Source organism: Chaetodon auriga, chromosome 5 (genome assembly GCF_051107435.1).
Source record: "Chaetodon auriga isolate fChaAug3 chromosome 5, fChaAug3.hap1, whole genome shotgun sequence".
NCBI lineage: Eukaryota > Metazoa > Chordata > Actinopteri > Chaetodontiformes > Chaetodontidae > Chaetodon > Chaetodon auriga.
This window is the reverse complement of record NC_135078.1, coordinates 27,185,243-27,201,487: the sequence shown is the minus strand read 5'-3', so window position 1 is coordinate 27,201,487 and position 16,245 is coordinate 27,185,243. Positions and strand designations below refer to the sequence as shown.

Genomic DNA, 16,245 nt, shown 5'->3' with positions numbered 1-16,245 from the left:
GGAAGCACTGCAGCTCTGAACCTCCTGACGACTGGCTGCTCTTTAAAATTGTAAAATACAACAATTCAAAGAAGTGCAGCAGTGAATAAGCTAAAGCTAAAGTCCACACTGTCCTTTATGGCGCTCTGCACCATCTTAAATGGTTAAGACCAGAGCTCCCCTTAAGAGGTGTACTGTGCACAAACAAACCACACACACACACTAAATGTGTATGGTTTGACTGACTAATGCAAACTGGAAAGAAAAACAAAAACATTTCTTGAGTTGTCTCATGTGTCTAAGCGCTGAGAGCTGCTGAGTGAAGCTGACCACAGAGGCAGACCTCAGGTCCTCAGTCCAGCTCATGGACTTGTTGAGCCTCAGTATCCTCTTCCATTAACACTCATGCATATTTGGGCACAGCAGATGCTTGTCACCGTGGTAACAGGCCTTAAATGCATACTCCTCCAATGGACTGTAGTTACATACACCCGATACCCAGGAAAGGTGGAGGTGCCAGATGGCGATGCCGGTGTTTACTGTCACTCACACACTCAGTGTTTATATACACCACAGCTGAACTAACGATGAGGAGACACGGCACTGATAGCAGCTGGGATTCCAAAGATTTGGTAAGAAATCAACGTATACAGGATCATTTTAAATAAATAAATATGCCCGTGTACGCCGTAAATAGACTCCACCAGCAGAGCAGCTGCAGCGAGGCGCTAACAGCTGCACCTAATTCTGTACATGCACTCTTTACTTCAACCTGAGGAAGAGGAAAACCGAGGAGAGACGGAGAGGTGAGTCGGTTTGGACCAAACAGGGAGTGACATCACTGTCAACTCGCCGTCCCCTCACAACAGCGTTCATTGGTCTTGTCTGTGTTTGTGTCTCTGTTCTCGGAGCTCAGCGCGGGAGGAGATAAGAGCTGTGCTGCAGTCTGTGGAGACCAGCCTGCCATTTCTGCACACCATTTGGGGACAGTTTGTCCTTTGGGTAGCTTCCCCAGGAGTCAGCAGGCTGACAATGGCTGAGGAGGGAAGTGCTGCTGTGGGCAGGGAACGTGAGAGGAGGGCAGCAAAGAAAACAGGACTAATGGAGTGTTTATTTGGGGCACAGAGCCACACACAAAGACAGCTCATCTAAAGAAGAGGGCTCGGGGCACCAGGGGATGAATTCAAATAGTCCAGGACCAAACAGTGCCATTTAAATTACTGCTGAATCTCCAGCTCCTGCCTTTCATAGGAAAATCTCACTCCAGGCCATCTGCGCTACTCTGCGCTTCTTCTGTTCCTACAGGTCACAAACCAACATGCATCATTTCCATGCAGCGCTAAACTTTTTTTCAGGCCTACAAACGTCTAACTGCACTTAAGCATCATCTGAAATTCCAGTGAACTCAACTACAATGAAAGTCAACGCAGCCCGTGGGGACCCCGCTTTGACAACGACTACTGGAACATCACAGCAGTAAGATGTCGCTCCGACAGAAGCCGAGCAGGGCGCTCATTCACTATAACATAATATAAAGTCATTAGTCATTCTGCTTAGTGGGACTCCCGTAACTGTAATGGAAAAACCCCCTCAGACCAGGAGCGTTCACTTAAGCTTTATTTGTGCTGTGATTTACAGCCCTGATGTCTTCCTGCTGTGAGAGACCGATGGAGCCTGACTGCTCTTATTTAAGATACGGGATGCTCTCTGCTAAAATAAAGGCAACACAGCAGGACCGCTACCTGCCACTGGTCAGTGGTTACTGCAGTGCACAATAAGAGCTGAATACACACCGCCTTCTGCGACCTGTCAACACTGCATCATTTCAGGAAATCCAAAATTCAACATGGACAGCTACAACAGCCCAAGAGGGAAAACTGTTCAGCCACTCAAACCAACAGGAAACACTGCGACTGCTGGCCGTGAGACACCAGTAAACAACTGGTCTCAGCACTTCAGTCCATCTTGATGAAATAGATGCATTTCAACTTGTTGCAGCTATTTGTGTTTCAGTGAATGAAGACCGGCGGTGAATCTGTGTGCACCAGGAGGCTCTGTTATGCTTGTTTGCTTCAGAGGTGCTGACTGGTTGAGTGTGCACACGAGGCACATGACTGCCACTGTAGGACGGGAATAAAAGAGTGTGGAGACCTTTGATGTTTCCATTTTCATCCTTACTTTTATCTTATTTTCACTATCATCGAGTGGGTTTTACCCTCCATCCCTGTGTTTCTGTTAGTTCTGTCTTTTCTATGTGAAGCCGTTGGTGCATGTGACTCCTTCAGCTGCAATTCTTGCATAATTGTCTTGTTTACAAATTAAGCGTATTGTTTTTATTAATACTATTATCGTTACCAGCCATCATTTTCATCAGCTTCCAGACTTGTTCTTTTCTTCTTGTGTGGTGAATTACTATCCTTTATGTGGGACCACTGGCTTGGACCACATCCAAACGCTGCTTTACAGCCACACTAGTGGTAAAAAACACAGAGCACCCTTTAACTGGCAGCGTGCTACTTGTTCAGTCTACAGTTCTGATAATGAACAACATCACTTCAACATGTCAATGCAGCATTCCCACCATTAAAAGGAACAAACATTGTATACACGTATAACCAATGGCTGATTTGGTTTAATTTAATATTGTGAGAAATGATGAGCAAAGGAGGTGAACACGAGACTTTAAAATAACCCCGAGCTGAAATGTCAAGACGTGTAAAATAAAGAAGCGTCTTTTTTCTTCCTCCTCAGCAGGTTCTCTCCAACCCCTCTTTCTTTCCGTTTCTTTGCCTTTTGTCTGGAGTCAAGGCCACTCCAGCAGACAGAATGACATTTCTGGGGCATTGTGAGAAAACGTCCTTCAAAAGGCGCCGAACACTATATGAAACTCCAAGACTTGTGTAACGTATCGCTGACCTTTTCCAGTACAGCTGTGTACTGCTGTGTACTTAAACAACAGCAGTGTACACAAAAGAAGCCAGCAGAGCCACAGTGAGAGGAAACCACTTGTAAAGTTCATTGTTTGCATACATCACTCCTCCGTGCTGAAATGATTACTGCCACAAAGTCTATCTCTCATTCGCAAATGTTCTCCCTGTGCTAACAAAAACAAACCCACAGATGCTGCAACTTGCAGTTAACTGCTCTCATTTTTCAATCTCAGTCATGGCGGCCTGAGAAGCAGGCTGTCGTTACAGCAGAGCGTCACTCGTTTTCTCAGGGGACGTTTGTGTGTGATGATAGCAGACGAGGCTCTCAGGTACAAATCAATTTTAGCCTGCGTCCTTTCGCTCGGAGGCCGGGGTGTATTTTTGGAACACTTACCAAAGTCTGACATGTTTGATTCTTTTTCTTCACCTCCGCCTCGAGTGCTTCACACTCCTTCCTTCTGGTGCTGATCTCTGTCTCCTGGGGAGAGAAAAAAAAGCAGAGGACAGCTGCTATGGTTTGTCAGGAACACGAGCTTCCTCATAGAACTCAGTGAGACTCAGCAGGCAGAGAGGGAGCTGCTGCATTTCATTATTCAGCAGTATTTAGGTGTGTGTGTGTGTGTGTGTGTGCGCGCGCACGTGTGTGTGTGCGCAAAAGAGAGACTCCCAGAGATTATCTAACAGATATTACAAAATGTTTTTGCTGTCAGAAAGCAGACAGGAGGCTGCAATGAGGTTCAAATGTTGCGGATGGAGGCTGCGGTCCTCTAGGAATAATGTGATGAAATGGATCAAACTAAAATCTAAAGAGTCTTAAATCAGTGTCAAACTGCAGTGAGTCTACGGCCATGTGAGGCTCAACTCAGCTAGCACGCTCACAGCTACAAGGCTAGCATGCTGATGTTTAGCCAGTATAATGTTAGCTGTTAGCTAAGTGTGCTAGCATGCTAACGTTTGCTAACGAGGACCAAACACAAAGGGCAGCTGAGGCTGAACGTCAGTAGTTTTACCTCTAATGTGGCTGAAAACGTAACTTTGCCGTGAGTCTCTTGTATCTCCATCCTTCACATGCTGTTTTAATGTCTACCTGTCGTAGCAGGAGAAGCACAGGTGCTATTAAGGACGTTAGCGACGGCTCTGTTCTATGTCATGAGACCTGAATCTCCTAACTGGAGCACAGAGCATTATTAACATTATTAAAGGTTCCCTGTGGAGTTTCTGACCTCTAGCAGAGCTTTGGAGCAGTTTTTTCTATAAGTGGGTCCCTGTTAGACGCAGGAGCTGACACCTAATGTTTCTTTTAAGGTTGAATAATCGCGAACAATGTCATGAAAACCATTAGATTCCCACAATTTGTTAAAAAACATTACACAACCTTGACGAGGCTTTCCTTCAATCTGTCTTTTTCCAAGGTGTTAGTTGTTGAGTGTGAGGTTTTCAGGTTTTTGGGAAAAGCACAGGTGTAACTAAAGACCTTAACGATGGCTCTGCTCCATTCAAGGCTCCCAGTGAGGCAGCATGCACAACAGCAGAGGCCTCGCACTGATACTTCTAAATGGAATGCAGCCTTAATTAAAGTTATTAGTTACACCTGCGTTTGTACGGCTGAAATATGTCAAAAAGTCTTTTTGTCTCATATAAATGAATATAACTGATCAAACCTAAAGGTTTGAATATGTTTGCACATGTACTGCAGATTGCAGTCTGTCAGTTTGTCATAAAATAAGGATCAAGCAGCGCCTGTCCCCTCCTGAAGCGTCTGAATGTCTGTTATGTTTCCATCAAGCAGCCATTTAACTGAGCTGACAGTTGGAGGCTGTGTTTGCTGGAATTACAATGAAAAGAAGTTCAGCTTTCTTCGCAGTGTGCGATTAGAGCCGAAACACGACTAAAGACTGCCACAGTTTCCAGTAAAGGCAGACATCTACAAATGGGATGTGCCCATCAAAGCAGCCTGTGAGATCTGCTCTGCTCTGGAGATGCTGCATCTCTTTGAGGCTCCGCTCCAATCAGGAGGTTGACATGCTCTGATGTGAAGGGTGTATCCATGTAAAGAGACAATGACCCCTCCTGTGTGGGCTGTCATTGACTGCATAGCCAACTATTGCACTGCTCTTACAGTATAAAACACATGAAAGTGTTACATCACAGGCAGACTCTCCGTCTATCAGCAGACTGAGCTCTCCATCAGTGTATGAGGAACATCCTTGCTATTGATGGGAGTGAATGTGCGGCTGGATGTTCCAAGATTAGGGTATAGAATTAAACAGGATTTTATCTGTGTCAGTGTGTGCTACCAGTGTGCACACACACACACACACACACACACACACACACACACACACACACACACACACACACACACTCTCTGGTAGCATGACACCACGTGTCCCTGAGCACAAGACTAAAATAAGCACGAGTGGAGGAACCAGAAGCCCTCAGCACACAATACATGCAGCATGTGAGGATGCATGAATGTGCAGTTGATCAGGGAAAGGCTCTCAGCTCGGTCTGACTTTGAACATATATCAGAATCCATTCAATGGAAGAGGTTTTTGTTCTGCTACATCAGCTGGTTCCCCTCTTGACCCGCGCCCGCCGACAACATTTAATAAGACAGTGAGCAATAAGGTCAGAGAACAGGACGAGTGGAGGGAGGAGGAACAAGCTTTGACCCTTTCCAGCTCTGTAACCTTGTGGCGTTTCACTCCAGGCAAGAGACAGTTGGTATGATTAAATCTTTGACCCCTTATCTCTAATAGCTGTAGCCTTACTTCCGGCTCAATTACATGTATGTGCGAGCATGTGCTCCAGCATTTCTATCCCTTGAAGGGCTAAAACCCTCACACGGATGGAAAGATGAAGAAAATACACATAATGTCATCTGAAATGAGGATTTCATGACTAAATACAAACTTAGGAGGATGAGTTAGATGAAGGTATATTAGTTTTAAGTTAGCTCAAGTTTAAGATAAAGGGTGAGGTTAATTTGCAAGAATATGGTGGAGTGGACTTCTTAAGCAACGTTTTACAAAGGAGGAACCTTCAGCTTCCAGTTATTGCTCAGTCGATCTGCTATAAAGAGGGAAAATGCTGCTTTTGTTTCAGACAAACAAAACGAATCCTGTCACATTCATGTTTGATAGATGATACTGATTCAGCTGGGAGTCCACAGTCGTTGCTCAGCCAACAGACGAACACGCAGAGATGAATGAAACGTTAAAAAGAGTAGAAAAGATTGCCCCAAAAAGTCGACATACGCACAACATACAGGAGCATGTTTCCTCTGAGCGAAGCACACAGAGCCTCTGCTGACAGCTCGCCATCTCCCGTGTGGGCTGGTATCTAATGTGTACAGTGTTCAGAACCAGAAGGCTACAACACACACGATGAATATTTCACTCACACACACACACACACACACACACACACACACTCACACTCACACTCACACACACACACACACACACACACACACACACACACACACGACTCTCCGGCTTGCTGAGGCCCATTTGTTTGGAGCACATTTGCCAATGTTCAATTAAAAATCCCTCTGATAAAAGATTCAAATGGCTGCCATTGTGAGTAATGAGCTCCTGTATAAGTGAAGAGGCGTTTACTGCACAGCAGATGAAGACAGATGAGGAAGAGCGTCCCCTTAGGCTCCATCTAGCATTCGTGCCTCAGTGGCACTAATGCAAATGCATGCAGAGAGGTGCATTCACAGCACCTTGGACTACCCCCATGTCTCTTATGGAGCATATGCAGCAGGAATTTCACAATCGGCTTAATGTCAGAACGTCTTTGAAGCTCATTATCTTGACTACTTTTTCAGATTTCATTATAAGGTCTCCAAAACACTGCTATAGCCTTGTTAGCATTTTTCTGTCTGTCACTGAATAATGATGGTATGTTTTACCAACATGCAGCTCTACAAACGTCTGTTTGCAACCTTCCTTCTACAAATGAACTCACACAACACACCCGGGCTCACTTCTTCTTCTCGCTCACTACACAAGCATGAAATCAAGCTATAGAGGTCGGTAAACATTTCGCAAAAGAAAGCAGGAAGGGAAAGCAGCCGAGCCTCAGCTGCAAACTCTGAAAACAGGCGTCTTGGTGTTGAGCACCATGGAGAGTTCCCCGGGGACAACGCGACGGCAGCGTATACGTGAACATGTGCGGTTTATCTTTACTGCTGCGGACTCTCACTGTGAGCTCAATGCACAGCAACATCTTGATGAAATGAGGTTCAAATACTCCAGTACTATTCCTGTAATGAGTAATTAACACAGAAGGCTTCCCCATCCTATTCTCAGCATTCGGTCTTCTGATCTTTTGTAGTTGGGAAAGCTCTGTGTATAATCTCTGGCGAGCAGGGGTAACCTCATTACTCTCTCTCCCTGTCTTTCATCCCTTGTTGTGTTGAATATGCATGATGCGTAATGATGGGTAATAATCCCGCCTATGGCTGAGGAAAAAAACTGCAAACGTTTTCTACCGGGGGGGTGATTCTGTGCAAACATATCTGATGGAGATATCAAACAGAGACAGATATGCACAGGAGTTAGACTTGCTGCAGGAGGAGTTTTAAAGCAGCCTCTGGTCTTCTGGAAAAATCTCACAGGTTAACTTCACATATTAATGACGACGCTGGATGCTAATATACAGGCTGCTACAACTCAGCTGAGCTACATTATCATAAAACTGATGGCCACTCTGAAGAAAAGGAGCAGTTACACTCAGAAACAAACAGGACATCACCGCTAACTGTGGCACAGGCTGCTAATTTGTTGCCTCTGAAAATGCCAGTGGTGCTCCCTGAGATATGTATATATTGTCCTGAGACACCTTTTTCCTGTTAGCACTGTTTGTTCTCGTGTTGTTATTACGTGTTTCTTCTCCAGCCAGGATGTAGCATGAAAGGCCATTAATGAGGCTGGAGGAAAGACTACCAGTGCCGAGTGCTGTCAGGGTCTCTGAGAGAGGATTCCCCTCTGTTACTCAACACCCAGGCGCTACTTCCACTTAGCATCATGTAGCATATGAATATACTGCATATACAGTACTGCCAGCCCATACGCACAGTAACACACAGTAATCTAGTCCAGCACAGCGAGCACTTGTGATTTCAAATCATTTGAAATGGCAGAGTAAGTTACATAACCCCTGCAGCTTAAGTCTGTGCACACAGGCACAGATGCTTGCACTCCACTAATACTGTACTAGTCTGCCGCCTGCAAGTGTGTGTGTGTGCATGTTTGTGTGTGTGTGCATGCATGTGTATGCACAGCAACGTGCAGACTGACTGCTGAATCACAGATTTACAGGAAAAACAAGCGTAACTCCCAGAGGTCAATACACATGCACACACACACACATGGACACACATGCACACACACACCCACGCCAGAAAGAAATGACATGAGGAGCAGAAAGGAAAGGGTAAAGAGTGAGGTGAGAGGAAAAAAGAGTGATAGTGAATGAAGGTATGATCATGGGAGATATGCACAGGCGGTGAGGCCCAGATATGAATGCAAATGAAAAAGAAGGGAGAATGGACAAAATGAAAAATGGGATAGAGGCAGGATTTACCGTCTAAGCTCCTCAGCTCTGCAGCATTTTGTCCCGGGTATAAGACCTCAGCGAGGCGTCCTCGATCAGGCATATTAAGCATCATGCAGCAGTGGCAAAAGGAGTAGCCTAGTCTGGATTCCACTTCCTCTCCTTCTTTCTCTCTCTTTTTCCTCGCCGCCAGCATCCACAAGCATTGGCGTGCTGCAGAATAAGAAATGAAGCTGCCACTATCACCGGGGTCTGACCTCGCTGAGCCTACACTACCTGCCTGCTGATGTCTCACGAGTCTAACATGCACTTCTGAAGGGAGGAGAAGGAGGAGAAGAAGGGGGGGAGGCTGTAGACAAGGCAGGGGAGAGGAGAACGAATGAAAACAAGAGAGAAAAACAGAAAGGGGAACTCTTCTGCTACTATCACAGGCCTGTGTGATTAAAGGAGTGATGAAAGGAGGCTGACAGCAGCCGAACACAAAGGAGGGGACAGCAGGGTCTATAATAAAATGTAAGATTGGTGGAATATGGGGCCAGTTTGAAAGAGGAGGCTCAGTGTGCATGGGAGGCCCCAGAGAGAGGACTGTAAATCTGATAATCCCACTGCATGAATACAAAGATGTCAGATGAGACTTTTACCTTAATGGAAACTAAACAATGACTCATGCAGGCACAACAGACTCCTCCAGAGATAAAGGAGGGTGCTGTGCACTGCGCTGATGTCTATCCATTTCCCTGTGACGACGCTGGATTCCATAATGCACCGTTACACAGAGAAACTACTGTATGATCAGAGAACAAACTGGTTTTATTTTCGTGCTTTGGCAGCTGAGACCATTTCGCTGACTAAAAGGTCCACAGAGAACATCTGATGATTACTGCTGCAACCAAGCAAATGCTCGAAGCCCACTGCTGTTGCCCACTCAGACACAGAGGCTTACTCACGCCCAGCTGGCTCTGCTGGCCGAGCTTGTGCAGACTGTCATTCAGTTCACATGGTAACCTTCATCTGTCATGGCAGCGCAGACAAAAGAAGGTTCTCGTAAACACCTCTGCAGCTTTTATTGTGCTGTTGTCTCGAGAAAACTCATCTGACCAAAACATCAGTTGCACAGTACACAGTGCTAGAAGGTCTGTGTGTGTGGGCAGGAAGTTATTTTATGAAACGAACCGTAAACTTTGGGGATTGACTCTGGGCGCCACAAAGACGAGGAGGTGTGTTGTCAAAGCTGTGTTATTCTTCTTCATTAGAGATCGTAATGCACACTGCTACAGAGCTTCAGAGGTTCACAGCTCGCTTAGTCACACACACACACACACACACACACACACACACACACACACACGAGCTGAATGCTCTAAAACAAGGAACAAAACATGCCAGGAGGACATCCAAACATCTAACCCAGATTCAAAAAAACAAAACAGAAATAAGAACAGAAGTTTCCTGAAGTGTCTCTGAGTTCATGCAGTAATCTCCTTCATTCAATCATGCGTTCACAAAGTGGTGAACTCGCTCCATCCTCTATGAACGACTGAGTCTTTCCAGGATCCCCCTTTCATACCCAATCATGATCCTCTCACCTGTTACCAATCAGCCTGTTCACCTGTGGAATGTTCCAAACAGGTGTTTTTGGAGCGTTCCACATCTTTCCCAGTCTGAGAAACGTGTTGCTGCATCAGATTCAGGATAAACAAATATTTACAAAAATCAATGAAGCTGATGAGGAAAAACATTAAATATTTTGACTTTGAGCTGATTTCAGGTCAGTTTATGTGAAAAAGGATTCACAGATTGTCACATTTTCTTTGATTTATAGTTTAACAGCTTTAAAACTTCTTCTGAATCCTGGTTGTATGTGTCAGCATCGCTAAAGAAGAAGAATTCATGCAAATTCAACCAATCTCTGAATATTTGTGAGAGCTTCCATTTCTGCAAAAACTGGTCAAAATGAAGAATGATTGCATGTTACAGCCACTTTGATATGAAACTATTGTACTGCTGCCTCTTCCCAGTCAAATAAACCCAGCGCTCAGCCTGCTCTCACAGTGTATTCAGTTACCTGCTGCCATTTTCCTTCCTCTGTTCACCTGCTCAGTCAGTACTTTTCCACTCTCACTCCCCTGCCAGCCACGCCCACCTGCCCACTCACCTGATCACACACCTGAGATTCATTCCCAGTCGGTCTGGTATTTAAGCTGCCCTCCCACACTCACTCAGACTGGTCTTCACTTGTATGCAGGACTCTTTCTCTCGTTGCCTTTGACCGCATCTGCTCTCTGGTAAATATCTCAGCTTTTCTCTCTGACCACCAAACACGTAAAGAGACTCTAAAATTTGATGTTATGCACTTCCTGCATCTTTGCCTGCCTGTGACTATTTAGTGTTTGGCTCACCAAACATTTGAAGAGAATCTGTATTCAACTGAGAGCCTATAGTTCGGAACTGATCACTGATCTACATCCGTCTCTGCCAAGCCTCAAATTAAAGTTGCTACAAGCTATACCCGTGTTCTGGTGATACTGCGATTGGGTCCTAAGTGTAGCCGTTACACCTGCAGACAGCGCTCACTCGCAGGCTGGGTGTCAATCCCAAACAAGCGCCTCTAAAAACAGCTTTTTTTCAGGATGCATTTTACAGAAATGAATGGCTAAAAAAAATGTGCAAGCCCCAAATAGCACATATGGAGAACCAGACTCAGCTTGCACTTACATTAGAACATTTGGACAGAGGTCATCAGCCTCAGCTGAAGGTCAGGCTGTTTACAGTAAGTACACAAGGCATAAGTAAAATAATAAAACCTTTACAAGAGATTTGCAGCATCTTGAAGCGCCCAGACGGCCACCGTTTCACGGCTGGCTCGGTGTCAGAGCGGCGGCCAGTAGCCGGGCAGGTAGACGAGCCACCGAGATGATGGACTGTTCTCTGAGCAGCGGTCAAGCCTCAGGAGGCAGAGTCAACACTGGAAACTGAGCAGCAGGACAAACAGGCGAACAAATGAATCAAGACCCACTGACACCATGAAACTGTACACACAGGAAATCAAGGCGCCTGCAAGGCGCAGCTAACATATTAACAGCAGAGGCTTCTGTTTGTTCTCTTTAGCAGCCTCTTGGTCATAGATACAGACAGGAGCGCACGACTCGGCAGTTACAGGCTTTAATTAGAGGATTCAAATGACAAAATTACTTTAAATCTTGTCTTGAGTGTACGCTTAGTGTGTCGCATGCAATTAACAATCATTACATACTAAATTTCAAACCTGAGAAGAAATAATATTGACCGATGTTAAAAGCTTAATGAAGGACATTGTTCTGCCGTATGTTTGGGTTGTACTCTGCAATCATTATCCAAAAGGTTAATGGCTAGCGGCACACAAATATGAAATATAAATGAAGCAGTTAAGAGGTGTGAGTTAAAGGAGCAGCCATCTTTCCTCTCATGCCGTCGTGGCTTTGCCAGCATCGCTGACTCCCCGTCTGCAGGGAGCTGTGCTCTCACATCTGCGCCCCTCTCAGTCAGAAGCCAACAGAGGAAGAGAATCTCGCAAACCTGCCATGATCAAATTAATTCACATCGAACCAGGCTGCCTGTTTGTCTGCGCACTTGGGCCTCAACCAGATAAGCTGATTATAACACAAAATATTACATGCTGTCCTATTTGTTCTGATCCAGTGTTATCCCGATGTCCCTGCTGATGCAAAATCACTGACCTATGAGATGTCAAGGTAGGCTAAGATGGATAATTACGAGGTATACACAGTGATCCTTCAGATCCAGACTGGTGCGGCCTTTGGCTCACACAGGACTGTTTGCCATTAGCCGTGACAATTATGCCCAATAACTTCATGTACACCTGTAATTTATAAAATGATTGAGGAGCCACAGGAGCAGAGAGACTCCCTCTTCCACCCACTGGATTAGCACCTGTGCTCTGCTGTATCAGACAGCAACAACACCTCTGTGTTGATGCTGGTGTGATTTTGTGATTCATGGCTCCTCCAACCAGAACACGCTCTCGTGGTGCTTCCCCTTTCTTTGCCTCAGCTCAAAGCTCAATTCAGCTAATGATTAAAAACTGAGCAAACGCTAATTCTACACCGGCTGCTGCTAATTTAAGCATCTTCCTGAGAGCTCGGGCCGTTGCAGGCGAAGTGGCTGTCACCAGCTGAGGTGGCTTGTCTCCCACTTTGATCCTGAGCCAGCGCCACACACATATGCTGCTCCATCCTGCAGGGAGGAGCAGTACTGGATGCAGGGAAGATGCATCTCCATCGCCTTTCCATTCATTAACTACACTTCAACAGCTGGTGACCAATTAGTTTGCTCTCCAGACTGCAAAACTAATATAATGAGTACACCTTAACTTTTATATGCTTTGTCAAAGGGGAACAAACTCACTGCTGGCAAAATACAGTTTGTGCAGCATTGCTGTAAACAGTCTAAAGCTGGCGTGCATGGTTTGATGCTGGATTGTTTCCATTTAATTCAGGTGGAGATTAATCAGATCCTTGTTTTTTCTAACCTGAACCTCAACACCAGGCTTCAACATCCCTCCCTCGGCCCACTCCTCAACGCTGACCAGCTGCTGTCAGCCTGGCCCCGCAGAGGTGTCCATTAATGGGTCTTAAATGCCAGAGGAAGAGGAAAATGGAGGGGAAGGTCGTACGTGGCGCGGCGTAGAGCATCATTTGCTTGTAAGCGTAGGAGTTAGAAAGGCTGCCTGTCTGCGAATCGATTATCATGAGGTGTCAGACTTGGCTTTTGGCTTCAGCAAAACCAGTCAGCCTCTGATGTGCAGAGTTTTCACATTGGGGTGTGGGTGAAGAGATGCCGTGTCCAGTAATGTAAGACAGGTGGTGCCCAGGAGGAGATAAAGAGCGAGGCTCTCACCCCACAGGAGTCTGGCACAATCGCAGCCCAAACAGACGCCTTTGCCTCCCATCCGGGGGGACGCTCTCTAACCATCACTGCCAATTTACAGGACGCTCAATTACTGGTCATTACCTGAGCGAGGACTTGCTGTCTACAGCGTCCAAGTGCCAAATCACACAAGTGGTCAGATGGAGATGCTAAATAATGCCAGCACTGGATGCAGACAAATTTGATTCAGCTCTATTATCATCATAATGTTTGCAATACAATCTGTAGGGAAGCGATAGGAAAACACAACCGGCAAAGAGGCAAATACAAGGACGAGAGACAGCAAATAGACCCGACACACAAAGTAACAGTGCCAGAGCGTGTGTGTGTGTGTGTGTGTGTGTGTGTGTGTGTGTGTGTGTGTCAGCCCCATTTGTGCATGCAGTTATTTCATTGGGCCATCAAGGGCATTTTAAAGAGTTGACCGTTGAATTGAACAGTGTTTTAATTCATATATTTATTGTATTTGTTGTGTCAAACGAGAGGCTGCAGCCATGTGGCTCTGTAAAGCTATGCTAAATGCTAACACTGCCTTTGAAACATGCTAACAATGACAACACTAACAACATTGAGCAGGTGCTCGTTCTCTCAGTTTAGCATGTTAGCATGCTAACAGTTGCTACTTAGCAATAACACAATGTACAGGTGAGCCTGGGAATGTAATCATGAATGTAATTAGTTTTGCAGGTATGTGGTCATAAACCAAATCATCATTTCATGGCAGAGACATTTCACTGACATCCACAAATGTCAACCTGAAGGTGGCGCTGGGGACTGATCAGCATGTAACCAAAGTCCTTTGATTCATCGTCTCAGAATCATGAGTGTCCTGTCCAGCTGATGGTGCAAAACACACATGGAGTATATCAGAAAATGCACACACACATCCTCACATGCACAGACTGACACTGTGGTCACAGACATGGCGATGAGGAGGCGTCCCTGCTGAGGCTCAATTGAAAACAAATTACTTATTCTTACAGCAGAGAGGCCTGTGACTCCAGGCTAAACGAGGGCTGCAAATCTGAAACTAATTCTGTTTGGGGCCCGTGGCTCCCCAGGAGCCACAGCGAAGTAGACTTTGTAATCAACGGACCTTTGCTGCTGAACTAAATTTAGCAGGTATCGTGATCTCACAGACGCTCCAGACAGAAGATCATCACCGGTGACATTTTTGTCAAACTGAATATGAGTCAAGATTAATATGAAGCCTGCTGCGCACGACCAGCAGCATATCGGAAAGTGAGTCGGCCGTGCGGGAGAGACAGAGTCCAACATTAGCATATAAACAACAGCCTGGAGTAGATGGCTGCTGCTGCACAAGGCTCGATTGTCAATATGCTCGCTGGTCCTCATCCAGGAATCAGAGGGGCTGTCAGGACTTTGATTCCTGCACACAGGGGAGAGGATAAACAGCAGAAAAACAGCACTCAAGCCTGCCAATCATCGGACTCTCTGTTTCTGTCCCTATGAACTCCAATTTGAGCATTCAGGACCAGAAAAAGAACTCCAGTTTTGTGTTTCACTCTGAAAAATTGACTCAGAAGGGCCCAAAACAGATGACTGGGTGGGCGACGCAGAGAGGTTAGTTATGATGAACGGCCTCTTCAATTTCATGCTTCCTGCCTCAAAAGGTGACAGCGTGTACCTGCAGACACAGAGGACCTCTTTCCAGGTCTCCATGGGGAGGAGGTCATGTGGCTCAGGTCCCACCTCTTTGACGGCACCCGATGTTACTCAACACCTGGATTCATATTCTGCACAAACTGTAATTTTGTCATGATAATTTGTGTTTACTGTGATTTATCGCTGTGCACACATCATATCTACTGCATGTCTGTCCATCCTAGAAGAAGAAGCAATCCTTCCTCTGCTGCTCTTCCTGAGGTTTCTTCTATTTTCTCCCCGTTAAAGGGTTTTTGGGCAGTTTCAAATCGATGGTTGAAGGATAGTGGGTGTCATACGCTGTACAGATCGAGCTATATAAATAAAATTGACTTGACCTGATGGAGAGGAGTGTGGAATATGAGTGTGCGCTCCGCATTTGCCATCAATATCTGCTGCCTCCAATCAGCAGGGGCTGTGTGATGCTGGTTTGGAGGGTACAGAGCCAGCATCAGTACTGATCCGAGCAGTTAAGGCTCACTGGAACTCACTAAATAACTTTCACACAATAACACCGCGAGCGCGTTTCAAAGGCCTGAACACAACGAGCGAGCCCACTTCACAGACTCTGCAGCATCCTCTTGCATTGCTGCTAGCAGATAATAACAAACAACACAATGTGCAGCGTTTGATGCTGCTTCTACCAAAGCACAGCCCGGTACCATCAGTGAATACGCCCTGCAGAATGAGCCATTTTCCACCCTTTGTGTAACGCAGGACCACGCTGATTATCTCTCCACTGAGAACACTTAAGCAAATGCGGCACTGCTCTCAGCAGCTATCGTTCCATTTGTGCTGGCAAAGCAAAAGTTTGCATTTGAAAGTGAAGGGATGCCATTTGGTTTCACATCTACATGCGAGTTGATGCAGAACTTAACTGTGCTGAGATTCTCACTCCACCACAGAGGATATAATGCCACATCAACGGTGTTCCTGTGCGGGCTTACAGGGACGCAGGCTTCACTGATCATACAGATGTCTCAAAGCTCTTCTCATGCTTTTAAAGGAAAGCAGCAGAGGGAATAAAACAGACCGTATGCGTGTGTGTGTGTGTGTGTGTGTGTGTGTGTGTGTGTGTGAGAAAGACAGCGTGAGAGGGTCAACATAACTTCTGATATCCCAGTTCATTTAATTAAAACTCTGAGCTACTTCAAATATCTCTCTGTGGCTCATTTAC

General features: G+C 45.7%; 1 protein-coding gene across 24 annotated transcripts in view; it reads right to left on the bottom strand.

Annotated features, from left to right (window-relative positions):
- Nucleotides 1–16,245, bottom strand: part of rimbp2b (RIMS binding protein 2b) — a 76,119-nt gene that overhangs the window by 33,968 nt on the left and 25,906 nt on the right. For all 24 annotated transcript variants that reach the window (XM_076729987.1, XM_076729976.1, XM_076729979.1 and 21 more), the window contains exon 5: nucleotides 3,304–3,387. In XM_076729987.1, coding sequence (XP_076586102.1) covers nucleotides 3,304–3,387 — 84 coding nt within the window. The remainder of the gene's footprint in view (nucleotides 1–3,303; nucleotides 3,388–16,245) is intronic.